We start from the raw sequence: 23,926 nt of genomic DNA on the forward strand, positions 1-23,926 counted from the left end.
TATTTATTACTTTCCAACAATTTAAACAATACATAAAAAATACAATACAATACAAAAACAATACCTAACACTAAACTAACAAAAACAATTTAAACTAAAAAAACAAAACAGAAACAATTTAAAACACATCAAGTAGTTTCAATATCTTATCTTTCATTCACTTATTTCCATGACCTCCTCACACCTCCCTTTTTGTATTCCACTTCTATTAGTTGTTTCAGCAATTCCTTTCCATCTTCCTCTGTTTTCTATCCTATAATTGTCTTAACACATTTTAACCTTATTTTTCCCTTTAATTCTCTGTTAATCTATTTATACTTAATTCCTTATGACATTTCTACTAAAGCCATATAACTTCATTCCAACTTTTTTCTAACATTCATTAATTTTACAATATTTCTGTAGATAGTCTTTAAACTTTTTCCAATCTTCTTCCACCGACTCTTCTCCCTGGTCTCAGATTCTGCCAGTCATTTCCGCCAATTCCATATAGTCCATCAACTTCATCTGCCATTCTTCCAGGGTGGGTAAATCTTGAGTCTTCCAATACTTCGCGATGAGTATTCTTGCTGCTGTAGATGCATACATAAAAAAGTTCTATCCTTCTTTGGCACCAATTGGCCGACCATGCCCAGGAGAAAGGCCTCTGGTTTCTTCAGGGAGGTATATTTAAATACCTTTTTCATTTCATTATAAAGCATCTCCCAGAATGTCTTAATCCTTGGGCATGTCCACCAGAGGTGAAAGAAAGTACCTTCAGTCTCGTTACATTTCCAACATTTATTATCGGGCAAATGATAAATTTTTGCAAGCTATATATCACCTATAAATCATTTTCAATAAATTTTCTCTTAAGGCATTACATACCGTGAATTTCATGCCTGTGGTCCATAACTGTTCCCAGTCAGCCATCATTATGTTATGTCCAACATCTTGTGCCCATTTAATCATAGCTGATTTCACCATTTCATCCTGAGTGTTCCATTTCAACAGCAAGTTATACATTCTTGACAAATTCTTAATTTTTGGTTCTAACAATTCTGTTTCCAATTTTGATTTTTCCACCTGGAAACCAACTTTTTTTGTCCAAATTATATGTCTCCATTATTTGATAATAATGGAGCCAATCTCGCACTCTATTTTTCAATTTTTCAAAACTCTGCAATTTTAATCTGTCTCCATCTTGTTCCAGAATTTCCCAATATTTCGACCATTTGGCCTCCATATTGAGTTTTTTCTGTGCCTTCGCTTCCATTGGTGACAACCATCTTGGGGTTTTCCTTTCTAACAAATCCTTATATCTTATCCAGACATTAAACAATGCTTTTCTATCAATATGATTTTTAAACGCTTTGTGTGCTTTCACCTTGTTATACCACAAGTATGCGTGCCAACCAAATACATTATTGATACACACAAATAGGTGTGTTACCCTGGTTGGTTGGTCAGCATCCGCCTGTCTTGGGAGGCAATGGAGGAGTGAAGTCAAGCTGTTGGAAGGTTGCAGCTCCTGCTGAGGCTGCAGAGACCAATGCAGGAGAGACATGTTTTGTTGCAGCTGGGGCAGAGGAAGGCGTCCGGTTGTGCTGCTGCAGGTGCACCATGGCATTTCTTCTCTCTGCGGTCTTCACAGCGGTCATTCCTCCTCCGGCCACTGCTATGGATGCACAACCTGACTGTCTGTCTCCAGGTACTGTGGTCGTCTGCAAGAGATTCCCACATGGTGGGGTTGATGCTGCCAGCCTTCATGTCATGTTCGCAAACATCTTTGTAGCTGGTATGCCACGATTTGACCCCCCCCCCACCATATACAATTTAACATGTGCTTTTTTAGCCTTTCCTGTGCAACTGCACTAATTATTGAGGGGGAATATTGCTTTCGTGCAGCGTCACAGCTGACATTAAGCATGTGACAAAATCTATATCAATTAGCAAAAAAAAAAAGAATGCCTTTTAGCAAAGCACAGCTCTCATTTGTTTAAAATTGCAGCTCCAAACTGAGAGACTGTTCCACCATTTGGTCTGCTGCACAGAAAAACAAGCTGAGAAACTTATCAAACTGATGGAAACCTGGGTTCAAATCTCCACTTAAGCCATGGAACTCACTTGGGTGACCTCAGCCACTTTCTCTCCCCCTATCCTACCTCACAAGGTTGTTGTGAGCATCAAATGGGGAGGAAGAGAACCACGTACACATACCACCTTCAGTTCCTTGGAGGAAAGGTGGAATATAAATAAAATAAATAAAACAAGTGCCAAAAATTTGAAAAGTGTCTTGTTCTGAGGCACCCTTTGAGTTTGAGCCAAATAGTCCTTCTGGCCTCCCCAACCCAGACTGGTCTTGGGACTAGATGACTTGGGTCTCCAAGCACTCTATCCAACTCTAGGGGTCCTTCAAGTGGAGGAAGGGCAAGATATAAATAAAATGAAATATGTTTACATGGAAATAAGATCCATTGATCACAATGAGTCATTGCACAGGGTAAAAGAAAATGTTTGGGCGATGGGGGGGCGCAGACCTCGGTGTGGTCACCATCACATTGCAATCCTTTGTCACATTGAAATGTGAATCGCAGGCTGAAGTCAGTTGAAGGAGAGGATCAGAAACTCCCAGGTAAACAAGCAAACCAGCCGTTCGTGACTCTCCAGCACATGTTCACACGACCGTCTGGATGCCCCGGGAACAGCCTGCAACGGTGGGTTTGGCATCAAGAAGAAACCGCGGACAAGATCTGCCTTTGGACACGCACTTACGCCTTTAAAAATATATATATATTGTAAGCACAGAAGCTGCAAGGCTTAAATCGGCCGGCTTCCTCCCACGTAAAGCAAATCAAACAGGTTGCAGGGAGCCCCGCCGAGGTGATCATCCCAGAATAACGGCTTCTCTAATAAACACCGAGGGCTTTGCAATGGACCAGGAGCGCATTAGCGTTAGCGGCAGCGCCGTCGACCAGCCCTTTGCTGCTCTCTAGCGTCTCTCGGTCGCCTCGCCCAGGAAATGGAAATCCTTCAATGAAGCCGGAGCGCGCGGGGGGCGGTGGGATAACGCGCTGGGTCGCGGGGGGTGGGTGGGAGGGAGGCCGTTAAATATTTATATATATATTTATATATATATATATATATATATATATATATATATATATATATATATATATATATACATAGGCGCCGACTCCATGGGGCTTGAGGGGGCCCGAGCCCCCTCAATAATTCGTTTGGGGGGGCTCAGCCCCCCCAATAATCTCGAGCGCGGCGAGATAATCTTGAGGCTCTGCCTGTTGACGCTTGGCGCGTCCGTGGCTTTTATAGGGCACCGGCGCGGCGGGGGGCGCCGGGTCGGGGGAGGGGGGCGGCCGGCCTGTCTCCTTGGCAACCCCATTGAGCAGCGCCGGCTCCCCCGGGAGGACCATCCCCCCGCGCCGCCGATCGCCAACACCGCCGACGCTGTGGCTGCCCGAGCCCGAGCCTGAGCCTGAGCCCGACCCGGAGCCCGAGCCCGAGCCCGAGCCAGAGCCCGCCAGTCAGTCAGGAAGGAAGGAGAAATGGGGAGGGAGACGAGGGAGGAAAATTGCGCGCAGGGTGAAGAAAGGAGAAGGGCGAACGAGACGAGCTTCCAACCCAAAAAAGGGCTGGAAGACTGGGAGGATGCAGGATCGGGAAAGAAAGCGACGCCTTCCCCGCCCGCGACGTCGCCCGCTTGTCATTGGCAGCGCAGCGGGCGCCCAGAGGGGCTGGGCACCGGCGCAGGGCCGCTCCGCAGCCGCGGAGGACAGCTGCGCGGCTAGCAAGGTGTGCCGCGTAGAGCGCGGCCCTTGTGTGGCCCGGTGGCCAGGCAAGCTCGGGCGGGGACCCCCATGCGAATCTAAGACGGGAGAAGAGGGCAGAGCAAAGGGGGTCCCTTCCCCAACCTCCGGCTCTGAGACTTCCCTGCGCCCCAGAAAAGCGAAAGGATTTTCTCTCTTTTTTATATATATAAATATTTTATTAAGGTTTCAAATACAAAGTTAGAAACATACACTGAAGAAAAAAGTAAAAGAACAAGAAAAAGAAAAAAAGAAAAAGAAGAAAAGAAAACCAACCATTCAACACATTTTTTATATAACTAACTGGACTTCCTCGCATCTCCCTTACCCTGCATTCTTTATAATAAAGATATCAGCAAATTATTACCTTGTTTCGTACCTTATTTTGTACTTTTCAAATACTATACCTCTAAATTTAACATACTTTTCATCAGTTACTTATATCTTAAATTAAACATAGTATTACCTTAGATTTTGACCTTTTCTTACTTAAAATATAATTTCCTGTTTCCCAAATCTAATTGCTGAAGCTATAGTTTCCGAATCGTGTAAATTTTTAACATTCATACAACTTATATTGTTTTTGTAAATAGTCCTTAAATTTTTCCCAGTCCTCTTCCGTTGTTTCTTCTCCCAAATCTCGGATTCTGCCAGTCATTTCAGCCAGTTCCATGTAGTCCATCAATTGCGTCTGCCACTCTTCCAGTGTGGGCAAATCTTGTGTCTTCCAATATTTTGCGATAAGTATTCTTGCTGCTGTAGTTGCATACATAAAGAAAGTTCTATCCTTCTTTAACACTTTCTGGCCAACAATGCCCAAGAGGAAGGCCTCTGGTTTCTTGGGAAAGGTATACTTAAATACCTTTTTTAACTCATTATAGATCATTTCCCAGAAGGCCTTCACTTTTGGACAAGTCCACCAGAGGTGAAAGAATGTCCCTTCAGCCTCCTTACATTTCCAACATTTATTATCAGACAGGTGATATATTTTTGCAAGCTTGACTGGGGTCATGTACCACCTATAAATCATTTTCATAATATTTTCCATCAAGGCATTACATGCCGTGAATTTCTTTCCGGTGGTCCATAACCTTTCCCAGTCCTCAAACATGATGTTATACCCAATATCCTGAGCCCATTTTATCATGGCTGATTTGACTGTCTCATCTTGAGTGATTTTCTCTTCAACCTGCCCTCCATCCTCTTGCGGAAAACTCTTTGCCTGCCCTGCCCGTATCTCGTTTTTGCTTTTTAATTCCACACACGCACCCTTCGGACTTCGTGGCAATCGGGCGCGCGGGTGCGTTTCCTAAGAGAGTGAGGACCCCCGCCTCCTCCCCACCTGCTCCCTCACCAGCCAGCCAGCCAGCCAGCCGCACGCCCTAGCCGGAGAGTCCCGGCCGTCCCCGTCGCGCAATCGGCTGGATCTCCCTTCAGCAGGCCGTGCTCACAACTCGGCCCAGGGACCCGCAGCAGCGGATCTCCGGCCCAGCTGAAGAATCCGGCAACAAGCCCCCTCCTCCCCAATCGCTCCGCCGAAATACGCTCCAAAACCCCCCAGATAGGCCGCCGGCCGCCAAGTCTTGTGGCGCCCTGAGCGAGGGTCTCTCCCCAACACCGCCACCTCGAACTGCGTTCTCCCGGCTACCCGAGCGAACCAGCGGCAGGACCCCGGTATGGGCCCCCCCAATATTTTTTATAAGTCGGCGCCCCTGTATATATATATATATATATATATATATATATATATATATATTTAACGGCCTCCCTCCCACCCACCCCCCGCGACCCAGCGCGTTATCCCACCGCCCCCCGCGCGCTCCGTCCCTCTTTTTTAAAAATTAAGAGGAGTCTCTCCTTTGCCTCCCTCCCGCCTCTCCTGCGCACGCTTGGCCACGCACCCTCGCTGCCAAACTTGCAGAGCCAGCCCCTCCGGCCACCCTACGCCGGCAGAAGGATGCCACAAGCCCTCTAGGAGGAGTTGAGGAAGGCGACTTGCTGGATTTCGCTGCTGCTGCGCCGTAGATCTCGCTGCAGAGAGAGAGGGAGAGAGATTGACAACCCGGGAGACGCAGAGCGCGCAAAGCTCCCCAGCGCAAAGTTTGCGCGCCCGGACGCAGCCTACTTTTGCTCCTCTCGATCCCCAACCGTCACTTCTCTCCCGCTCCGATTGGAGAGGGTCGGATTTAGCTGCAGAGGCACCGGCGGCGTCTTCCCCGCCGTTCCCCTTTTCTCTCCCTCCGCGCTCCTGCGTCGCATCCTCTGGACCGACAAGCTGGAAGGATGTCAAGCAGCCGGCTCCGGACACTGACGACGCGACGCTTGCGCCCAGCTCGGTCCTTCTTCCCGAAGCCTCCGCAGCCAACGCATCTTCCTGGATGAAGGACCCTCGATGGGGGAAACAAGCGGGGGGCCGACAGGAGTTATTTAAAGGAGTGATTTGCTGCCTTCTCACCCCCGGTCCCAATTTTCTGTTTTATTTTTTATTCCCACCCCCGCACCCCCGCGTACAGGGGTTGTTGCTGCTCAGCCTTATTACAAGGGACTTTTGCAAACGCGCGCGTGCGTTGGAGAGGTACAAGGAGAAACGTCAAATACTTTTTTATCTTATTACTGAGTGGAGGAGGTGGCTGAGGACGAAGGGGACAGCTCAGGGGCCACACACACAAACACACCTGATGGACAGAGAGGTGAGAGGGGGGAGGGAGGGAGGTGAAAGAGGTAGCCCGCGCAGCATTGTCGGGGGAGGAGAGAGAGAGAAAGCGGGTTCCTTGAGATCCATCACCTTTGCAAGATGATTTTGCTGCTCATGTGTGTGTACAAGAAGTGAGAAGAGTAGGGACACAACAGCATCCCTGGTGGCGTGCAGTGACGTGGATAGAGGTCCACCTTTGCAGGAAACGATGGTGTAAAAAAAAAAAAAAAGGATTGCAGAGGAGGAGAGATATAAGTGGGAGGAAACTCCTCGTGTGCAAAAAGAGAGACTTTTTTCTCTCTCTTGGGAGTGTGGAGTTCAAAATCATTATAGGTGATTCTGGGGGTGGTACCAGGGAGAGAGTGAGCCATGCCTGTTGCTCATCTCCTAGGCACCTCCATCACGCTCAACCCATCTCCCATGGAGACTGGCCCCTTTTGAAAAATAATGACTTTCCCTGACCGGATTAATGCCAGCTTGAATGGGAACCACACGGGAGAAGAAGCCGAGGGGGTCAACGGGTCCTGGGCAGGGGGGGATGTTGACCCCGACAACAGCACCTCCTTGGCACTGAGGTTGACCTTGCAGTCGGTGGGCGTTGGGGTCTTCCTCGCCCTCTTCATCCTCTCGGCCATCGTGGGCAATATCCTGGTCATCCTCTCGGTGGCCTGCAACCGTCAGTTGCAGACAGTGACCAACTACTTCATCATCAACTTGGCCATTGCTGACCTGCTGCTCAGCACCACTGTGCTGCCCTTCTCGGCCACCTTGGAAGTTCTGGACCTGTGGATCTTTGGCCGCATCTTCTGCGACATCTGGGCGGCGGTAGACGTCCTCTGCTGTACCGCCTCCATCATGAGCCTGTGCATCATCTCTGTGGATCGGTACATCGGGGTCAAATACTCGCTCAAGTACCCCACCATTATGACCGAGAAGAAGGCGGTCATCATCCTAGTGGTGGTCTGGCTCTCTTCCATGGTCATCTCCATTGGGCCCCTCTTGGGCTGGAAGGAGGAGCCGCCCGAAAACGACGAAACCTGCAGCATCACGATGGAGCCAGGCTACGCCATCTTCTCTTCGCTCTTCTCCTTCTACTTGCCACTCATGGTCATCCTGGTGATGTACTTCAACATCTACGTGGTGGCAAGGAGGACCACCAAGAGCTTGGAGGCCGGGGTCAAGAAAGAGCGTGGGAAGTCCATGGAAGTGGTGCTCAGGATCCACTGCCGCAGTGTCCTCGAGGACTCCCTGGCCGCCAGCACCAAGGGCAAAGGGCACACCTTCAGGAGCTCTCTCTCAGTGCGCCTCTTGAAGTTCTCCAGGGAGAAGAAAGCGGCCAAAACTCTTGCGATCGTTGTTGGGGTTTTCATCCTCTGCTGGCTGCCTTTCTTTTTCGTGCTGTCGTTCGGTAAGTGAGGCACCTTGACTTCTGTTGTGCGATGTTCACATGATGCGAATTCTCTTTTACATGATATCTGTCTTCTCTTCTTACATTGCATCTGTCTTCACTTTTATATTTTTATATGTGGTGTGTTTCAATGGTCCTGACTTTATAGATAGATATTTTAAAGTATGTTGCTTACCATTACGTCTTATTTGTGATACTTTTTTTAAAAAATGTTTTATTGTACATCGCCCTGAGCTCCTTTAGAGGAAGGGTGATCCAGCAATGTGATTAATAAATTGTGAATTCCAGTTGCTCCTCAAGGGTGAACTTTACAACCTTGTTAAGTCTACTTTTCTAGGTTCCCTTAGAAATAAACTAGGCTGGCAGTGGGGATAACTATCAGCCAATGTGGGCCATCCCGTAAACCTTGAATCCCATTAGATATTCTGGATAGCTTCTTCTTATCATTACATTTTGGCCTTGCCACTCCACCTGTCCAATTAAGCCAGCAGTGGCCTCCCTTGCAGGGCTGTTGTTGTTGTGACCCCACAGAATATAGTTGCTCAGAGGCTAGATGAGAAGAGGACAATTCTTTGTTTAATTTCCTTATTTGAAACGTTTCTGTCCACCTGCAAGTGAGAAAACACAATTATCACCAAGACCCAACTGCTTGTATATAAAAAAGTATGTTGATATCCCATAGTAACAGTGTCCCACACGGACATAAATAATCGTACAAAGTTATATAGAATTTTCTCATGTTGCAATGAGCCATACAAGCAGAAAAGTAGCCATACTACGGAGTACTGGTACTTGTCAACTAATTAACTGAAAATGCAAATTTTAAACCATGCTTATCATATGACTCGAGTGGCATCCAAACACTCACTGCCAATCTCATCCTAGGCGCTTTGTAGAAGAATCAGACCCATTATTCCACTGAGCTCAGCAATGTCTATATTAAATAGAAGAGGTACTCTGGGGTTTCAGGTAGGCAGCCTTTGCCAGTCCTACCTGGAGATGCCAGGGACTGAATCTGGCTCTGCCACTGAGCCACAGTCAGTCCCAAACGAAAGCAGCTGCCTTACCCCATGTCAGACCATTGGTACACCTAGCTGGCTGGCAGTGGCTCTCCAAGGCTTCCCACCAGGAGATGCTGGGGATTGAACCAGGAACCTTCTGCATGCAAAGCACCAAACTACCACCCTTCCCCTAATCTGCATGGCAGGGTCATGCTATAGATAGGAGGCGGTGCTCTTTTTTGAAGCACCACTCAGCATCTGGTGATTCATGCTCATTTGAAAGCAAGAAGCACCCATCAAATTTGCACGGGAGCTCAAGCCCCTTGATGTTGACTACTCCAAGGACTGTGGTGGAATGGGGAGTGGAGAATACCCAGCAGTTTGCTGTCCCATGCGGCTGCACTGCACATTGGAAGGTGCGTCTCCCAAGATCCTTTGCAGCCATGCAAAGGATGCCGGGACACCAGGCACTCAGCTGCATGGAAATCCAAAAGAGGTGCCCAGGTATCTTCTTTGCAAAGGCAGGCATCGCTCAGATTGCAACCAGATTCCTGGTACCCTCGACCAATATCACTGCCTCCCCTGTGAAATATGACAATGAGACTTTCCCTCTTCATTCTGATTCAGGGCAGTCTTTCCAAAGTCACCTGGTACAGACAGGCTGTTGATTTGTTAGTCTTACCCATGCTACAAAGCTAAAACAGTTGGTTTCCACCATCAGGAAAATACCTCCCCAAAGTGTGATGGGGTGCCACAGACCCTGCCAGGCAAAGCCTACCTATTGCACCCCTGCCCCACCCAAGGGAGCCCATTGGTAGCTAAATGGAATCTCTGTGCTCAAAGTCAACAGTGGAAAACAACAGTGAAACATTAGCCTTTACTAATATGTTTCCCAGTGGCATTTGCCTGGGTTTGGACTCAGAACTCCTCCAAGCAACCTGCTTACTGAGCCATCATCCTTCATGCAGAGATGAGACTCTCTCTTTATTGCACATTGGTTCTGATATGTTAGTGGGGAGGTTATATGACGAGTGTCCATTCTGTATTCATCCCACTTTGCTTTTGAAGTGGTGGTTTCTATTAATAATTTGTTTAGCTCACACTTTTCCTTGTCTCTTTCCTCACTGCAAAAAAAGAAAAGTCTGCTTTTGTTTTGTTTTCAAAGTGGATTTCTTGAGCCAGGGCAACAGAGCACTTCAATCCAATCTACCAAAATTTCCTGGTATGTTTTTTTGAGAATTATTTTGCTCATAGAATTATGGCACTCTGAAGGCAGCCTAGATAGAGGGCTGGACCAGAGAGAGAGAGACAAGGGACTTTCCCAAGGCCACAAAGTGAATGTGAGGCAAAGGTGGAGTCTGACTCAAACACAAGCAAATCTCCCCTTCAGAAAAGAGACATGCCTATCCCAATATTTTCTGCAATCGCACAGTCTGGCATGCTAAAAATGCTCCTCTTTTCTCCGCCATCAGAAAGTCAATCACTGCAGATCCAAAAATAAATTTAGGAGGCTGGCAGGATCAGTACCTTATTCCATCCCACTGACTGTTTGCTATGATGCGAATAGGGAGCTTCCATGCTTAGAAGCAATCTACCTTAGAATGCTTTTATTTATCTCTTTGCTTTCAAGCATATACAACACCTTTTCATATGAGTTTCTAAAGGATCTTGGAAACTAAAGCTGTGTGCGCACTCCTGCTTACTTTGTATCCAGTATGCTGCCACTGCTGGTTTAGGAACCGGGGTACACATGACAATAGCCACAATCCATATCTATTCTGTATATATCCTACTGTTTCTTAGGAAATGCTGTTCTTTGATGCATTTTTTCTGTGCAAATGGAGGAAAAGAGCAAGCTAGCTGGGGAAGGGCTGTAGCTCAGCAGGTATCTTCTTTGCAAAGGCAGGCATTGCTCAGATTGCTCAGATTGCAACCAGGAAACCTGTAAGAACTGTAGAAGCAGACTGGAAGAAACTCTCTCTTCTTATTTTTTACTTTTTTGTATGCTAAATTCTAACCCTCGTGATTCGTGGATAAGCAAAGAGGAAGCAATTATTCATCGTGTCCACAGATGATAGAAAAAGAAGCAATGGTTTTAAAATTATAAAAAGGGGATGATTGGATTAAGCTAGAGAGGAGACGACTGTCTAGCAAGTCAATCCACTGCTCCCTGTGTCCGGTTTGGCAGAGACGGATTTAGGACAGCACGGCCGGTTCTGCCACGCTGGGTGCCAAGCCTAGGGGGCACTGCAGGAGATCACAACTATGACATAGTGAATGGAGCAGAACAGAAGGTGAGAGACATGGAGAGGCTCCGAATTTTGGGCTTTTACAGGGCGCTGCTGAAATTTGAAGTCCAAAGTCCGCCCCTCATGGGGAACCAATGGCTCTTCCCATGTTGCTCAACTCCAGTTCCCATCAACCCCAGCCAGCACGGCCAAGCATGATGGCAGCTGTAGTCCAACAATATTGGGAGGACCACTGATTACCCATCCCTGGTCTAGGCTGACCAGGGTCTCCTTACGGGGAGTCTTTCCTAGCCCTACATGGTGAAGCCCAGGATCAAACCTGTGACCTTCTACATGGAAAGCAGATGCACTGCCACAGAGCTATGGCCTCTCCCCATTGTTTGTAGGAGTGGATAATTGCCTCCAACCTAACCATGGTTTGCAAAATCTACCCACGGCTGCACTTTAGACATAGGAATCTGCTTCATACCAAGGAAGGTTGTTCATTTATCTTGCCCAGTGTTAGCAGAACTGACTGCCAACATCTTCCCAGGTTTTTTTTTCCATGAATTTGTCCAATCCTCTTTTAAAAGCCATCTGGGTTGGGGGTCATCACTGCCTCCTGGAGAATTGGGTTCCATAGTTTAATTATGTGCTGCATAGCTGCGTTGCTCTGTCGTTTCCTGCTCAAGGTCTGTCCTGCAGCAAGTTGTTCCTGGGCGCCAACCCAGCCTAGATGGCCATTGCTGTCCCTTCCAACTCTACAATTTTATGATTCGATGAATCCCAGCGTGTGGAGGAGCCACAGTGCACAGCTCCCCCCACCTCATGAGCCCACCTGATGAGTCTCATGAGACCAGGGCCCTGCAGGATCTGATTTCTTTCTGCAGGGCCTGTAAGACAGAGTTGTTCCACCTGGCCTTTGGCTTGGAATCAACTTGATCCCCTTCCCCTCTTTCCTTTTTCCTTTCTCTTTCTGTGATGGAACTCCTATTTGGGGACTTCCCTGGCTTTTTTCTGGCCCACGTAGGACCAGCCTGGATAGTTGGCCTTGGTGAAGATTTGACATTTTCATCCCCCAAAAGCTTTTGATTTGAGTTTCTACTGAAAGGAGGCTGCATTTTAATGTTGTATTTAAATCAATTGTTTTTATATCTGGTGTTAGCCGCCCTGAGCCCGGTCTTGGCTGGGGAGGACGGGGTAGAAATTATTATTATTTTTATTACTATTATTATTATGCATCTTGGCATGTGTTATCCCCAGGAAAGGAGCTGGGTTGCAAAATCTCCTACATATCACCATCCTCGTCAACAACTAGGCTGAGCTATTTGGAGAGCTTGCAGAATCCTTTCTGGTGCCTTCTGCGGAAAGTTTGAAATGCCACCTGTGAAGGTTGCTTTTTGCCTTGATGGGTATCTGTAACAGGAGCCGCTTCCCTCCCAACCCCACAGATTCTCTGCTCCCCAGAGTAATGATGCCGTCATCAAGAAGTACCTGTGCAATTAATCAAGACAAGTTTGCCTGGCTAATGAGGCAATTTGGAAAAGCTGTTTGTTCAACAAGGGAGAAATGGCTGATTAGTTGGTGGTCTCCTTTTCCTCCCTGCCTTGGGGGTTAAAGACTTCTGCCTTTGCACCGCCATAAGGGGCACTAAGCATTCCTGTGAAATGACTTACTGTATGCAAAAATTATCCTTTAGATTTACCCTGATTTTAGTCCCATAATGAGCAGGTTGCCTATGCTTGTGGACTTTGTGCAGATCTCATTCTCACACTTCTGTCTGATTCCACTTATTGCTATCAACCTTCCAAGAAGTCTGCTAGCCTCTAAAAGGGGCATATTTTTAGCCCGGCTTCTTATAAGCTATTTGGAAAGGCTAAAGAAAGAGTGAATCTATACTTAACTCAGATGATGGGGGGATAGGATTTTGGAACATGCCATATCAAATGGCAGGCGGGTGCTGATTTATTTTTTTTAAGAACTTGGCTTCTAAAAAGCTAGCACCTAAAGCTTTATCCTTGGTGTTCTAGTTTTCTGCATGCAGGGAGTTTTCTGCATTCAAAAATGGAACTCAGCTGCATTCTGAACTGGCATAGTCCTCAGAATCCATCCACTTCAGTCAGCTACCTAATGTGAGGAAGGGTCATGACTGGAGCATGTACCATAAATGCAGAATGCACTGATTCAATCCCCAACATCACTCTCCTCTTTTCCAGGCTAAACATACCCAGATCCTTCAACTGCTCCTCATCAGGCTCGTTTTCCAGGCCCTCCTCTGCACACAACCCAGCTTGTCTACATCCTTCTTAAATTGTGGCGCCCAGAACTGGACACAGTATTCCAGGTGTGGTCTGACCAAGGCAGAATAGAGCTGGACTAGTACTTCCCTTGATCCCTTAATCTGGACACTAGACTGCAGTTGATGCAGCCTAGAACAGCATGAGCTTTTTCTTCTTCTGCATCACCCTTGTTAAGCTTGTGGTCCACCAAGACCCCTAGATCCTTTTCACATGTACTGCTAGTAAGCCAGGTGTCCCCTATCCTATATTTGTGCATCTGGTTCTTCCTGCCTAAGTGCAGAACTTCACATTTTCCCCTATGTATAATGTATAGTTGACCTATACATTACAAAGAAAAGGTGGCAAAATGAGTTGCTAGAATTCTGGACTGCATGATTTCAGAATGCGAAAGGGTTGATGATGATAATGATGATGATTATACGATGATGATGATGATGATTATACGATGATGATGATGATTATACAGTGGTACCTCAGATTAAGAACTTAATTCGTTCCGGAGGTCCGTTCTTAACCTGAAACTGTTCTTAACCTGAAGCACCACTGTAGCTAATGGGGCCTCCCGCTGCTGCCGCACCACTGGTGCCCAATTTCTGTTCTCATCCTGAAGCAAAGTTCTTAACCCAAGGTACTATTTCTGGGTTAGCAGAGTCTGTAACCTGAAGCGTCTGTAACCTGAAGCGTCTGTAACCCAAGGTACCACTGTACTGCCCTATACCCACAGGTCTCGGGGCAGTTCACAAGATAAAATGACACAGGATGGCTCATAATATTGCATCACCCGCTGCCTGTTGCACAGTTTTTCTACATGCAAGGGAGCTTCTTTTTCCATTTGAGGAGTCAACGGGTGGATGGAGGAGACAGATGACAACATTTATATGGCAGGCGCATCTTAAGCAGATGTCAGTGTCAATGGGATGCTCCTTAATTATGCAGATGGGCATGCTTAAATTCCTGGAAACCCTTGTAAATCTCTGATGAAGCCATAAGGTAGCCCATTCCCGTCTCTCAAGAGGGGCAGAGAGTCCTATCTGGGGATGGACCAGGAGCGAGTGTAGCAGGCCAAACATCTGGTAACTTGTAAGCTTTTAATTGAAAAAGAAAGAAAGAAGCTGGGGAAGCAAGGTTGTCCGGAATCTTTATTGCTCCATTTCACGTTCCCTGGGATATATTTAACGGGGACATTTTTATCAGATAGAATAAGAGATAAAAAGTGACTAGGCTATTTTTATACAGTCCGGCGGAGCGGACATGACTCAGCGTTTACCTATCTGGAATAAGGATTAAGGGATCTGAGTTGGTGGAAATGAAGAGGCCACAGTTGGCTGGAAAACCAAACAGCGAGAGAATTGGAAGTGGTCCAGTCGCTTGTGCCCCAGGTTCTCTCGGGATTTTCTGTCTCTGCATCAGCCTGATAGCTGGATGGCTAGGAAATGCCAGCTCAGCAAGGATCAGGTGATGCAAGCGGCCCAATAAGATTCTTCCTGGTCCTATAAAACATCTGGCATTGGCATGGTTGCTCTGATCTCTGGGTGCATGTGTGGAGGTTTAAGTTAAGGCCAGCAGATATGGTCCCCGATCCGTGTATTCTTCATGTGCCTTCTCCATGGGAGGTCTGGAGGGTGGCAATATGAGAACAGGGCCTTATCTGCAGTGGCTCCCCGTCTGTGGAATGCTCTGCCCAGGGAGATCAGTTGGCGCCTTCATTATACACCTTTAGGCGCCAGGCGAAAACGTTCCTCTTTAGCCAGGTCTTTGGCGGATTGAAATTCAATGCCCTTGGGGAGGCAGGGTTTTACTGGGTTGTTTTTGTTTTAATCATGTATTTTGTGTTTTTATGTTGTGGTTTTATGCTGTAGCCAACCGGAGACCTTCAGGTTAGGGCTGTATACAAATTTAAATATAGTGGACCCTCGGCTTACCCAAGGGTAACATAAACTTCGGGTTGTGAAAGCGGCAAACCCGGAAGTATTTTTCCAGGTTTCGCCGTTCATGCATGTGCAGAAGTGCTAAACCGCACCGTGCGCATGCGCAGCAGCGATCCTCCAGTTGCGAATTCCTCGGGATGCGGCTGGACCTCCGGAACGAATCCTCTTCACAACCGGAGGTACCACTGTAACAATAACAACAATAACAGCATTCAGTGAACATGTCAGCAAAAACATGGGTTTTTTTTCTCATTCTCTCTCTCTCTCTCGTTCACTCTCTCTGTGATGAACTAGCCAGGCCATCAGCTTACTGTTCAGGATTAATGCTGCTTATCTTTTCTAATATTACTTGTGGATGGCTTAGAGAAGGGGTTAAGGGCCATGACTCAGCGACAGAACATCTGCCTTGCATGCAGAAGCCCCAGGGGCAATCTCTGGCATCCCCAAGCAGGGCTGAGAATGAACGCCGCCAGACACCATGGAGAGCTGCTGCTGGCCAGTGTAGACAACACTAAGGTAGATGGACCTGTGAACTGACTTGCTGTGATGCAGCTTCCTGTGTTGCAGGAGATCTCACTGTCTTTGAGTGTTCTAGATGCATGTTAAGAAAAGATGCCTGATAGGGCATTGTAGGCAAGGGTGCAATTTCTCCTCCCCACCCCAGATCACTGTACTAAGTGTCTTCCACGAGTCTTCTGAAGCAGGGAGCCTCCTGTACACATAGAAGCTTCAAAGCATGGGACTGCTTTGAAAGAGGGTTTGACAAGCGCTTGGAGGAGCTAATGGCTATTAACCCTGATCGATAAGTTCTGCCTCCACTGTCGGAAGTAGCTTCTTCTTCTTTGGCGATCACTCATAGCTGAGTAAGATTGTCTTCCATGAACACAGTCTTAATAGTGATTCCGTAAGTGACTGTGGAGGCCAATTCTGGACCCACACGTCCTTCCACAGTGGGGACATAGGTTTCCGGGTGGGAGTTGATCACGGTGTGGATTTGCCAAGCATGCCTTCCTCTTAGTACGTTTCTCCCTTTTATCCTGAGTTTGAGTGTCTTCAAAGCGCATGACACCTTTGGTAAAGGCTGTTCTCCAACTGGAGCACTCGCAGGCCAGTGTTTTCCAGTTCTCAGTGTTTATACTACATGTTATTTACTGAAGTTCTCACCCTGGGCCAGCAGGGGGATACTGTAGATAGTTTTCACTCAGGTCCACATATACAAATAAGGAATTGAAAGTGACGTTCAGTGATTGGATAGTTACGGAAAGTTGTTACTGTTGCCTTGTAGTTGAGCTCTATATAAGCAGGTTGGCTGAACCTTTCAGTTCAGTTCTGGCCTGTGAATAAACAAGAGCTGTCTGAAGAATCGCTGTGTCATCTGATATGTTCACCCACAACTTAACACTACATTTTTAAAGATTTGCCTTGAGAGAGTCTTTAAACCTCTTTTTTTGATCACCAGCATTACACTTTCCATTTTTAAGTTTGGAATAGAGTAGTTGCTTTGTTGTTGTTGTTTTTTTTTAAGTAATATTTATTGAAATTTTACAAACAATAAAAAGTTTCAAAGTTTAAACATAAAGAATAAGAACAAAGAATAACCCTAATAGAAGAAAAAAGAACTACAAAAATACAAAAACAAAACACATGAAAAATGCAAAATAGAAAGCAGTTAACAAACAAAAAAAGGAGGGGAAAAAATCAATATTTTCATATCTTATACTTCATTTACTAGTTTCCTGACCTCCTCACACCTCCCTTTTTGTATTCCAGTTCAGATATTTAATTCAGCAAGTCTTTACCCTCTATCATTTAACCTTACTCAGCATCTTAGCCTATTATAAATGTATATTTTCCACCATTATCAGTCCATATTTGCATATTCTTATTAATCTTTTTACCAATACCACTTATTTTCAATCCAACATCCCTTTAGCATTCATTAATTTTACAGTATTTCTGCAAGTAGTCTTTAAATTTCTTCCAGTCTTCTTCCACCACCTCTTCTCCCTTAGAGGAGTTGCTTTGGAAGATGACAATCAGGCATCCACACAACATGACCAGTCCAATGAAGTTGATGTTAAAGTTGAAGGTAGCATGCTCCTGAGTACCAGTGGCTGGAAACTACAAAGAGCAGGAGAGTTTCTGTTGCAGTTGGGTCCTGTTTGCAGACTTCCCATAGCGGGCATCTTGTTGGCCACTGTGAGAACAGGATGCTGGACTAGATGGGCCTGATCCAGCAGCTGTCTTCTTGTTCTCCGATGACGTCACCCCATGATTCAGGGAGCAAAGACTGGCTGCGTTTAAAACAACAAAAGCATCATGGCAATTTTGAAAATAAACAGAATTTATTTGTCATTCTGCCGGCAGCTGAAGACCCCCTTATTGCAATAGGCTTTGGGGAACTGACTGCTTTTAATGAAAGGGCTGGTGCTGTGCTGTTTTCATTGTAATTATCCGCAATATCACATAGACTAATAGAATTGTAGAGCTGGAAGGGACCACGAGGGTCATCTAGTCCAGCCCCCTGCAATGCAGGAATCTTTTTGCCCAATGTGGGGCTCAAACCCACAACCCTGGGATTGAGAGTCTCCAGCTCTACCAACTGAGCCATCCCTGATGCACTGACCCAACACAAGGTGGGTTAATGTTCTTTTAAGTGGGGAGGTGCAGCTGGTGCAATCCAGCTTCTGAGTTTGGATTTGATATCCCGCCTTTCACTCCCTTTAAGGAGTCTCAAAGCGGCTAACATTCTCCTTTCCCTTCCTCCCCCACAACAAACACTCTGTGAGGTGAGTGGGGCTGAGAGACTTCAGAGAAGTGTGACTGGCCCAAGGTCACCCAGCAGCTGCATGTGGAGGAGCGGAGACGCAAACCCGGTTCCCCAGATTATGAGACTACCGCTCTTAACCACTACACCACACTGAGTCCACCATTGTTTAACCTGTCCAGTATTCCCTTTGTGTGTGTTTTTAATTGACTCTGCTGGAACAAATAGAATTATCCAACACACTAATTTATTCCCACCACCTTCAGGAATGAAAAGAAAGGGGGCCAGGATGATAAACAGGAAAGCTTCTGAGCCACTCAAGTGATGGTGCCTGTAGAGTTTTAATTGTGAAGCTGTTCCCCGGAGTGGATATATATTCTCTCTCTTAAAGCCCAGCATTGTTGCAGAAATAGATGGACTCAGAAGGGCTAAGCAGCCTGAATTTACAGCCTGCCAGCTGAAAGGGGACTTTTATTTGATGGAGGTATTGTGCCCAAAAAAATATAGCTTGTCATCAAAGCCATTTGTTGTCCTGCGCTTTGGAAATGGAATGTCCCCCTTTAAAATGTTTTAACACTGAGCCATCCACTCTGGAAGGGAGTAATTAAATTAAATTTGGGGACTATTGCATGGTATATTAATTCCTGATTATACCCCGGCGAGCCGAGAAATAACAAAAGTTGGTTGGAAAGCTTTGGATCGGAAGGAAGTTGCTCAAGGCACATATAATAAGGCAGGCTTATTTATACACGCCTTTTCCTAAGCATGGAAAGTGTTTTAGGCCATCCTTCCCCAAACCGGTGCCCTCTGGTCTGAGCCAGCACAGTCTCATTGCAGTCAAAAACATCTGGAGGGTACCTGATTAGAGATCTTTAGCCTTTTGGTTTAAGTCACTGAGGATGCTCTAAGGCAGACTGGATTTTCTTGGTAAAGGTAAAGGGACCCCTGACCATTAGGTCCAGTCGCGGCCGACTCTGGAGTTGCGGCGCTCATCTCGCTTTATTGGCCGAGGGAGCTGGCGTACAGCTTCCGGGTCATGTGGCCAGCATGACTAAGTCGTTTCTGGCGAACCAGAGCAGCGCACAGAAACGCCGTTTACGTATTTATTTACTTGCGCTTTGATGTGCTTTCAAACTGCTAGGTTGGCAGGAGCAGGGACCGAGCAATGGGAGTTCACCCCGTCGCGGGGATTCGAACCGCTGACCTTCTGATCGGCAAGTACTAGGCTCTGTGGTTTAACCCACAGTGCCACCCGCGTCCCAATATTTTCTTGGTATTTCCCCCTTTTTCTCCCCCTTAAAATAACAACCACACAAACAGACTTGTAATAGGGAGGAAAAGAAACATTTACTCAGAATACTTGCGGAAGAGAAACGGATACAGCAGATTTGTTCAGGCAGCCTTAAAATAGTAATTTGGTTGCAAAGACATACTGTACTTAAGTCTAGTTAGAAATGGTGTCTGAGCTCAGAGATGTAGATGTTCTCATGTTGCTTGCAGATGAGGAAGAGGGTGTTCCCAAGTAGGTTGGACCTAACAGGGCCAGATTTAGGTTGATGAGGCCCTAAGCTACTAAAGGTAATAGGGCCCTTTATATGTCCAGCACTGTCCTTTGTCAACAACAAATTGTCACTGTTTTTTGTGTTGAATATATGCTATATGGTAATTTATGGACCTAATAGGTATCTAAAGCCATTTGCACATGCAGAATGTAGGCACCCTGTATATAGAAATGAGCAAACCAGTGATATTTTAGGGAGCAGGCTAGCAGGCGGGGCCCATGACTTATGGTACATCACAGGAGCCTACACAACACAAAACACTGTTGCTGTAGGTAGGTTTTATTTTATTTGTTTTTTATCTTAAATTTCAGAAACGTACATCCAGGGGTTTTTCCTTTAATTTTTTGGGGGGCCCCCAAGAGAGTGGGGCCCTAAGCTATAGCTTGTTTAGCTTATACAGTGGTGCCCCGCAAGACGAATGCCTCGCAAGACGGAAAACTCGCTAGACGAAAGAGTTTTCCGTTTTGGAGGTGCTTCGCAAAACGAATCTCCTATGGGCTTGCTTCGCAAGACGAAAATGTCTTGCGAGTTCCTGCAGGGTTTTTTTTCCTTCCCCCCCCCCTTTTTCTAAACCGCTAAGCCGCTTATCCGCTTATCCGATAAGCCGATAAGCCGCTAATAGCGCTAATAGCGCTAATCCGCTAATCCGTCAATGGGCTTGCTTCGCAAGACGAAAAAACCGCTAGACGAAGAGACTCTCAGAACGGATTCTTTTCGTCTTGCGAGGCACCACTGTACGTAAATCCGGCACTGAACTACACCCTCCCTCTGTCAGGGCACAGTGGGAGTGTTTCTCACAGAAACTGTGAGTTTCAGTTCCTGTCCTGTGTCTACCTAGCAATACATGAATTTGACTGTGCTTTTAATATCCTGCAACTCTGACACTAGGATGTTGGATAGGTTGGGGTCCCTTTGGCTGGCTCCAGCAGCCAGGATCATCTTCTGCTCTTGAATTCTTGATTATGGTGTGCGTGCGCCTGATATTTTTATGCAATCTTCCCACAAAGGCCACCACACACAGTATGCAATAAATCTAAACAATTGAAAGAGCATCATAAAAACCAGGACCAGCCCAAGACATGTTACAGGTCTGGGGATCATTCATATGGAAATCCCCAGGTGTCAAAAAAGGCTGTTTATATATGCCACTACTGCGGCCCTTGTTTCGTTAGCCCCAGAATGGAAAACGAGCGAGGTCCCAGCCAAAGAAGACTGGCAACTTAAACTGGTGGAATATGTGCAGCTTGCTGATCTAATTTATAGAATAAGAGAAAAAGGAGAGTATATGTTTAAAGAAGACTGGGAAATGTTTATTGAGTATATGGGTGAAAATTGTGTACGTTTGAAAAAAAACGTTGGCAGCTTTAAGATAAATTCAACAGTGTTAATAAGTTTTGATGGATGTAAAAATGGAATACTGAATGATTTAGCTTATGTAAAATATGCAGGGATTTATGGCACGCAAACTGAACCATGGAAAGAGAAGTCACTGATATTTTTAGGTTGTTTAAATAAATATTCTAAAATGTAAAATAGAAAAACTTAATAAAAAATATACAAAAAGAAAGAAAGATATGTTACGGACTGAGCTGAAAATGATGCTCATTCCTTCCCCATTCCATGCAGACCAGCTGACCGGACTAGCAGCCAAGTTGAGCAGCAGAGGATCTGCTTTGCATGTAATAGATCCCAGTTTCGGTTCCTGGCATCTCCAGGTACAGTCAGAAGTGACCCTGCTCTAAAACCCTGGAGAGCCTCTGCCAATCAGTGCAGACAACTCTGAGCTAGAAGGAACAAGGCTCTGACTTGTACTAAGGCAGCTTCCTGCTTTCCAGTGCATCTGATTTCAATCCTGGTGACAGGACAGCATTTCCCACCACACCTGACGGCAAGACGCTTGCTTAGAGGCCATGCAGTGCATGCAAAGCTCTGGCTCTCCAGTTCCTCCCTACCGTTTCCCGCCTGTCCCCCCAGCATCTCCCACCTGAGGCAAGCATCTCGTTCTGTCTAATGGTAGGGCCAGCCCTTCCAATGATTCTATGGTGCTTCCATGGGTAGGGAAGATTGAGAGTGGTCCACGGACACCAGTAACATCCCCCTCATCCACATGCTCAGCCAAAACTTGGGAAAGAGGGATATACACGATAATCATTTGCCGCACTTCCCAGTTGTTACAATTTTATTCCATCTTTCCTAATAAACGCCCTGCGAGGAAGGTCAGGTCGCGAAAGATGATGATCGCCTCATGAACATGCTTTAAGTTTTGCGGCTGAGTGCCGATTTAAATTTGGGGATAATCCGGCACTCTCCAGCCACCCCCAGCAGCTGGCAACCTCCCTAGAAGGTTCCTGTCCTTTGCCCCATGTTCCCCAGATCACAGTTCTACCAGTCCAAAGGCTGCCACTGCGAAACAGAGAAAGCTGCATTTCATAATGCCCGGTAATTTATTGGCACAGCAAAGAGCAGCCATGACTCGACTGGAGGAAACAGCTCTTTAATGCTAATCCTTATGGATAGCTCTCTCTGTTGATGCCGTCTTTCACTAATACGTTTGGTCGAAAGCCAGAGAGCTGTAGCCTCCAACAGTAACACCCACATGCCTGCGCACACAATATCCCGCTGGCAGGTAGCAAAATAGAAAAAGGCATTTCTTCTGTCTTGCGTGCCCTTCAAGAATTCTCAGCTTTGCAACAGAGACAAGCGGACTCTTGGAATAATGAATCTTGCAGAGCATTCTGATTATTAGGATGAGGAAATCCAGGGAGCCAGAAGGTGCTGGGAATGGGACTTGGGAAGCCAAGATGGTTAATGACTCCAACTTCCTTTTCTCCACTGCAAGCGGGAGGAGACGTTGGTTCTCTTCACTGGACCTCAGTTTTCCCCATCTGTAAAATGGCAAAAACATTGCATGCTCCTTGGTGCATGGTGTAGGAATCCCGGCGAGAAAAATCCAAAGCTGCCACATTAGGGCCACCTCACCGCTATGCCCTCTCCCCACACCAATTCACATCGCTCACAGTCTATTAGATGTGTGCCAGGTCAGACCTTTGGACTTGAGCACAGGGGAAACTTTGAGGCGATTGTCTCCTTCAGATAGCTTCAGGTGGTGTCCTTCTGGCTTAACCTGCCTCATAAGGTTGTTGCGATGGGAAAAGGGAGACAACCCATGCAACCTGTTCTGAGGTCCTTAGATGAGTGTTGGGCTTTGAATGAACTTTTGATGCCTATGGTAAATACTGACTGATAGGCTTTCATTCAATATATTCATCTAGAGGTTTCTGGGCAAGCTCTGGGTACCGCATGCTGGTGGTGAATGGGGCCATAGGCAAAAGTGGCTGGAACAATGGATGTGACTCTTACCTTTAAACCCGCCGTTTTCCCCTGCTGTTGTGCGACCTGCCTTCTTTTTTGCTCCCCTGCCCTGGTTTCATGCAAGTCCAGGTTTGGGAGGATGCCCTCCAAACCCTCCAATGGGGGGCTGCGTGATGACAGCCTCACATTGTGTGTGCGTATTGTTACAAATATATATACAGTCGTACCTTGGTAGTCAAATGGAATCCGTTCCAGAAGTCCATTCAACTTCTAAAACGTTCAGAAACCAAACAGCCAGTCAGAAGCCATGGAAGCCGCGTGTTATGTACTGAGTTGAATAGGATCCAAACTGAAGCAGTCTGATTGGTCCTAGAACAATAGGATTCAGAATGCAGCAGTCTGATTGGTCCTAGAACAATGCAGCAGTATGACTGGTTGGCAGGAACCACCCAATCATGCTCCAGATATAAGTGAATCCACAACCTGATTGGCTTACAGTAGAATTCCAGAATTAGCCAATCATGTGCAGCCCATTGTGTAAATAATGTATATAAAGCAGATACTTTGAGGGGACATTCATTCATTCCTCCTCACCACTATGAGCTGAATAAAGAGCATGAAATCACTTTGCGACTCTGAGTATATTTCACCGTGCTAGACGGTCGGCTTCCGAAAATCGTTTGAAAACCGGAGCACTCACTTCCGGGTTTCGATTGTTCAGGAGCCGATTTGTTTGGGAGCCAAGGCATTCAAGATCCAAGGTACAACAGGAGAGAGAGAGATCCTCAGGTGAAGGGCCGAATATAAAATTAATAAACCAAGTTTTAAAATAATACATATACACAGACAGGTGACAGTCACATATCCCTCTGTCTTTCTTTTATATATATATATATAATTTTTATTAACAATTTCCACA

The 23,926-nt window shown here is 46.3% G+C and overlaps 1 protein-coding gene across 1 annotated transcript in view; it reads left to right on the forward strand.

Moving 5' to 3' along the window:
- Positions 1 to 5,665: 5,665 nt before the first annotated feature.
- Positions 5,666 to 23,926, forward strand: part of ADRA1D (adrenoceptor alpha 1D) — a 72,803-nt gene continuing 54,542 nt past the window's right edge. Inside the window, exon 1 of the mRNA XM_081207148.1 lies at positions 5,666 to 7,909. Within this exon, the coding sequence (XP_081063274.1) occupies positions 6,949 to 7,909 (961 nt within the window). The 5' untranslated portion in view covers positions 5,666 to 6,948. The remainder of the gene's footprint in view (positions 7,910 to 23,926) is intronic.

Source organism: Podarcis bocagei (assembly GCF_964188305.1).
Source record: "Podarcis bocagei genome assembly, chromosome: 9".
Classification (NCBI taxonomy): domain Eukaryota; kingdom Metazoa; phylum Chordata; class Lepidosauria; order Squamata; family Lacertidae; genus Podarcis; species Podarcis bocagei.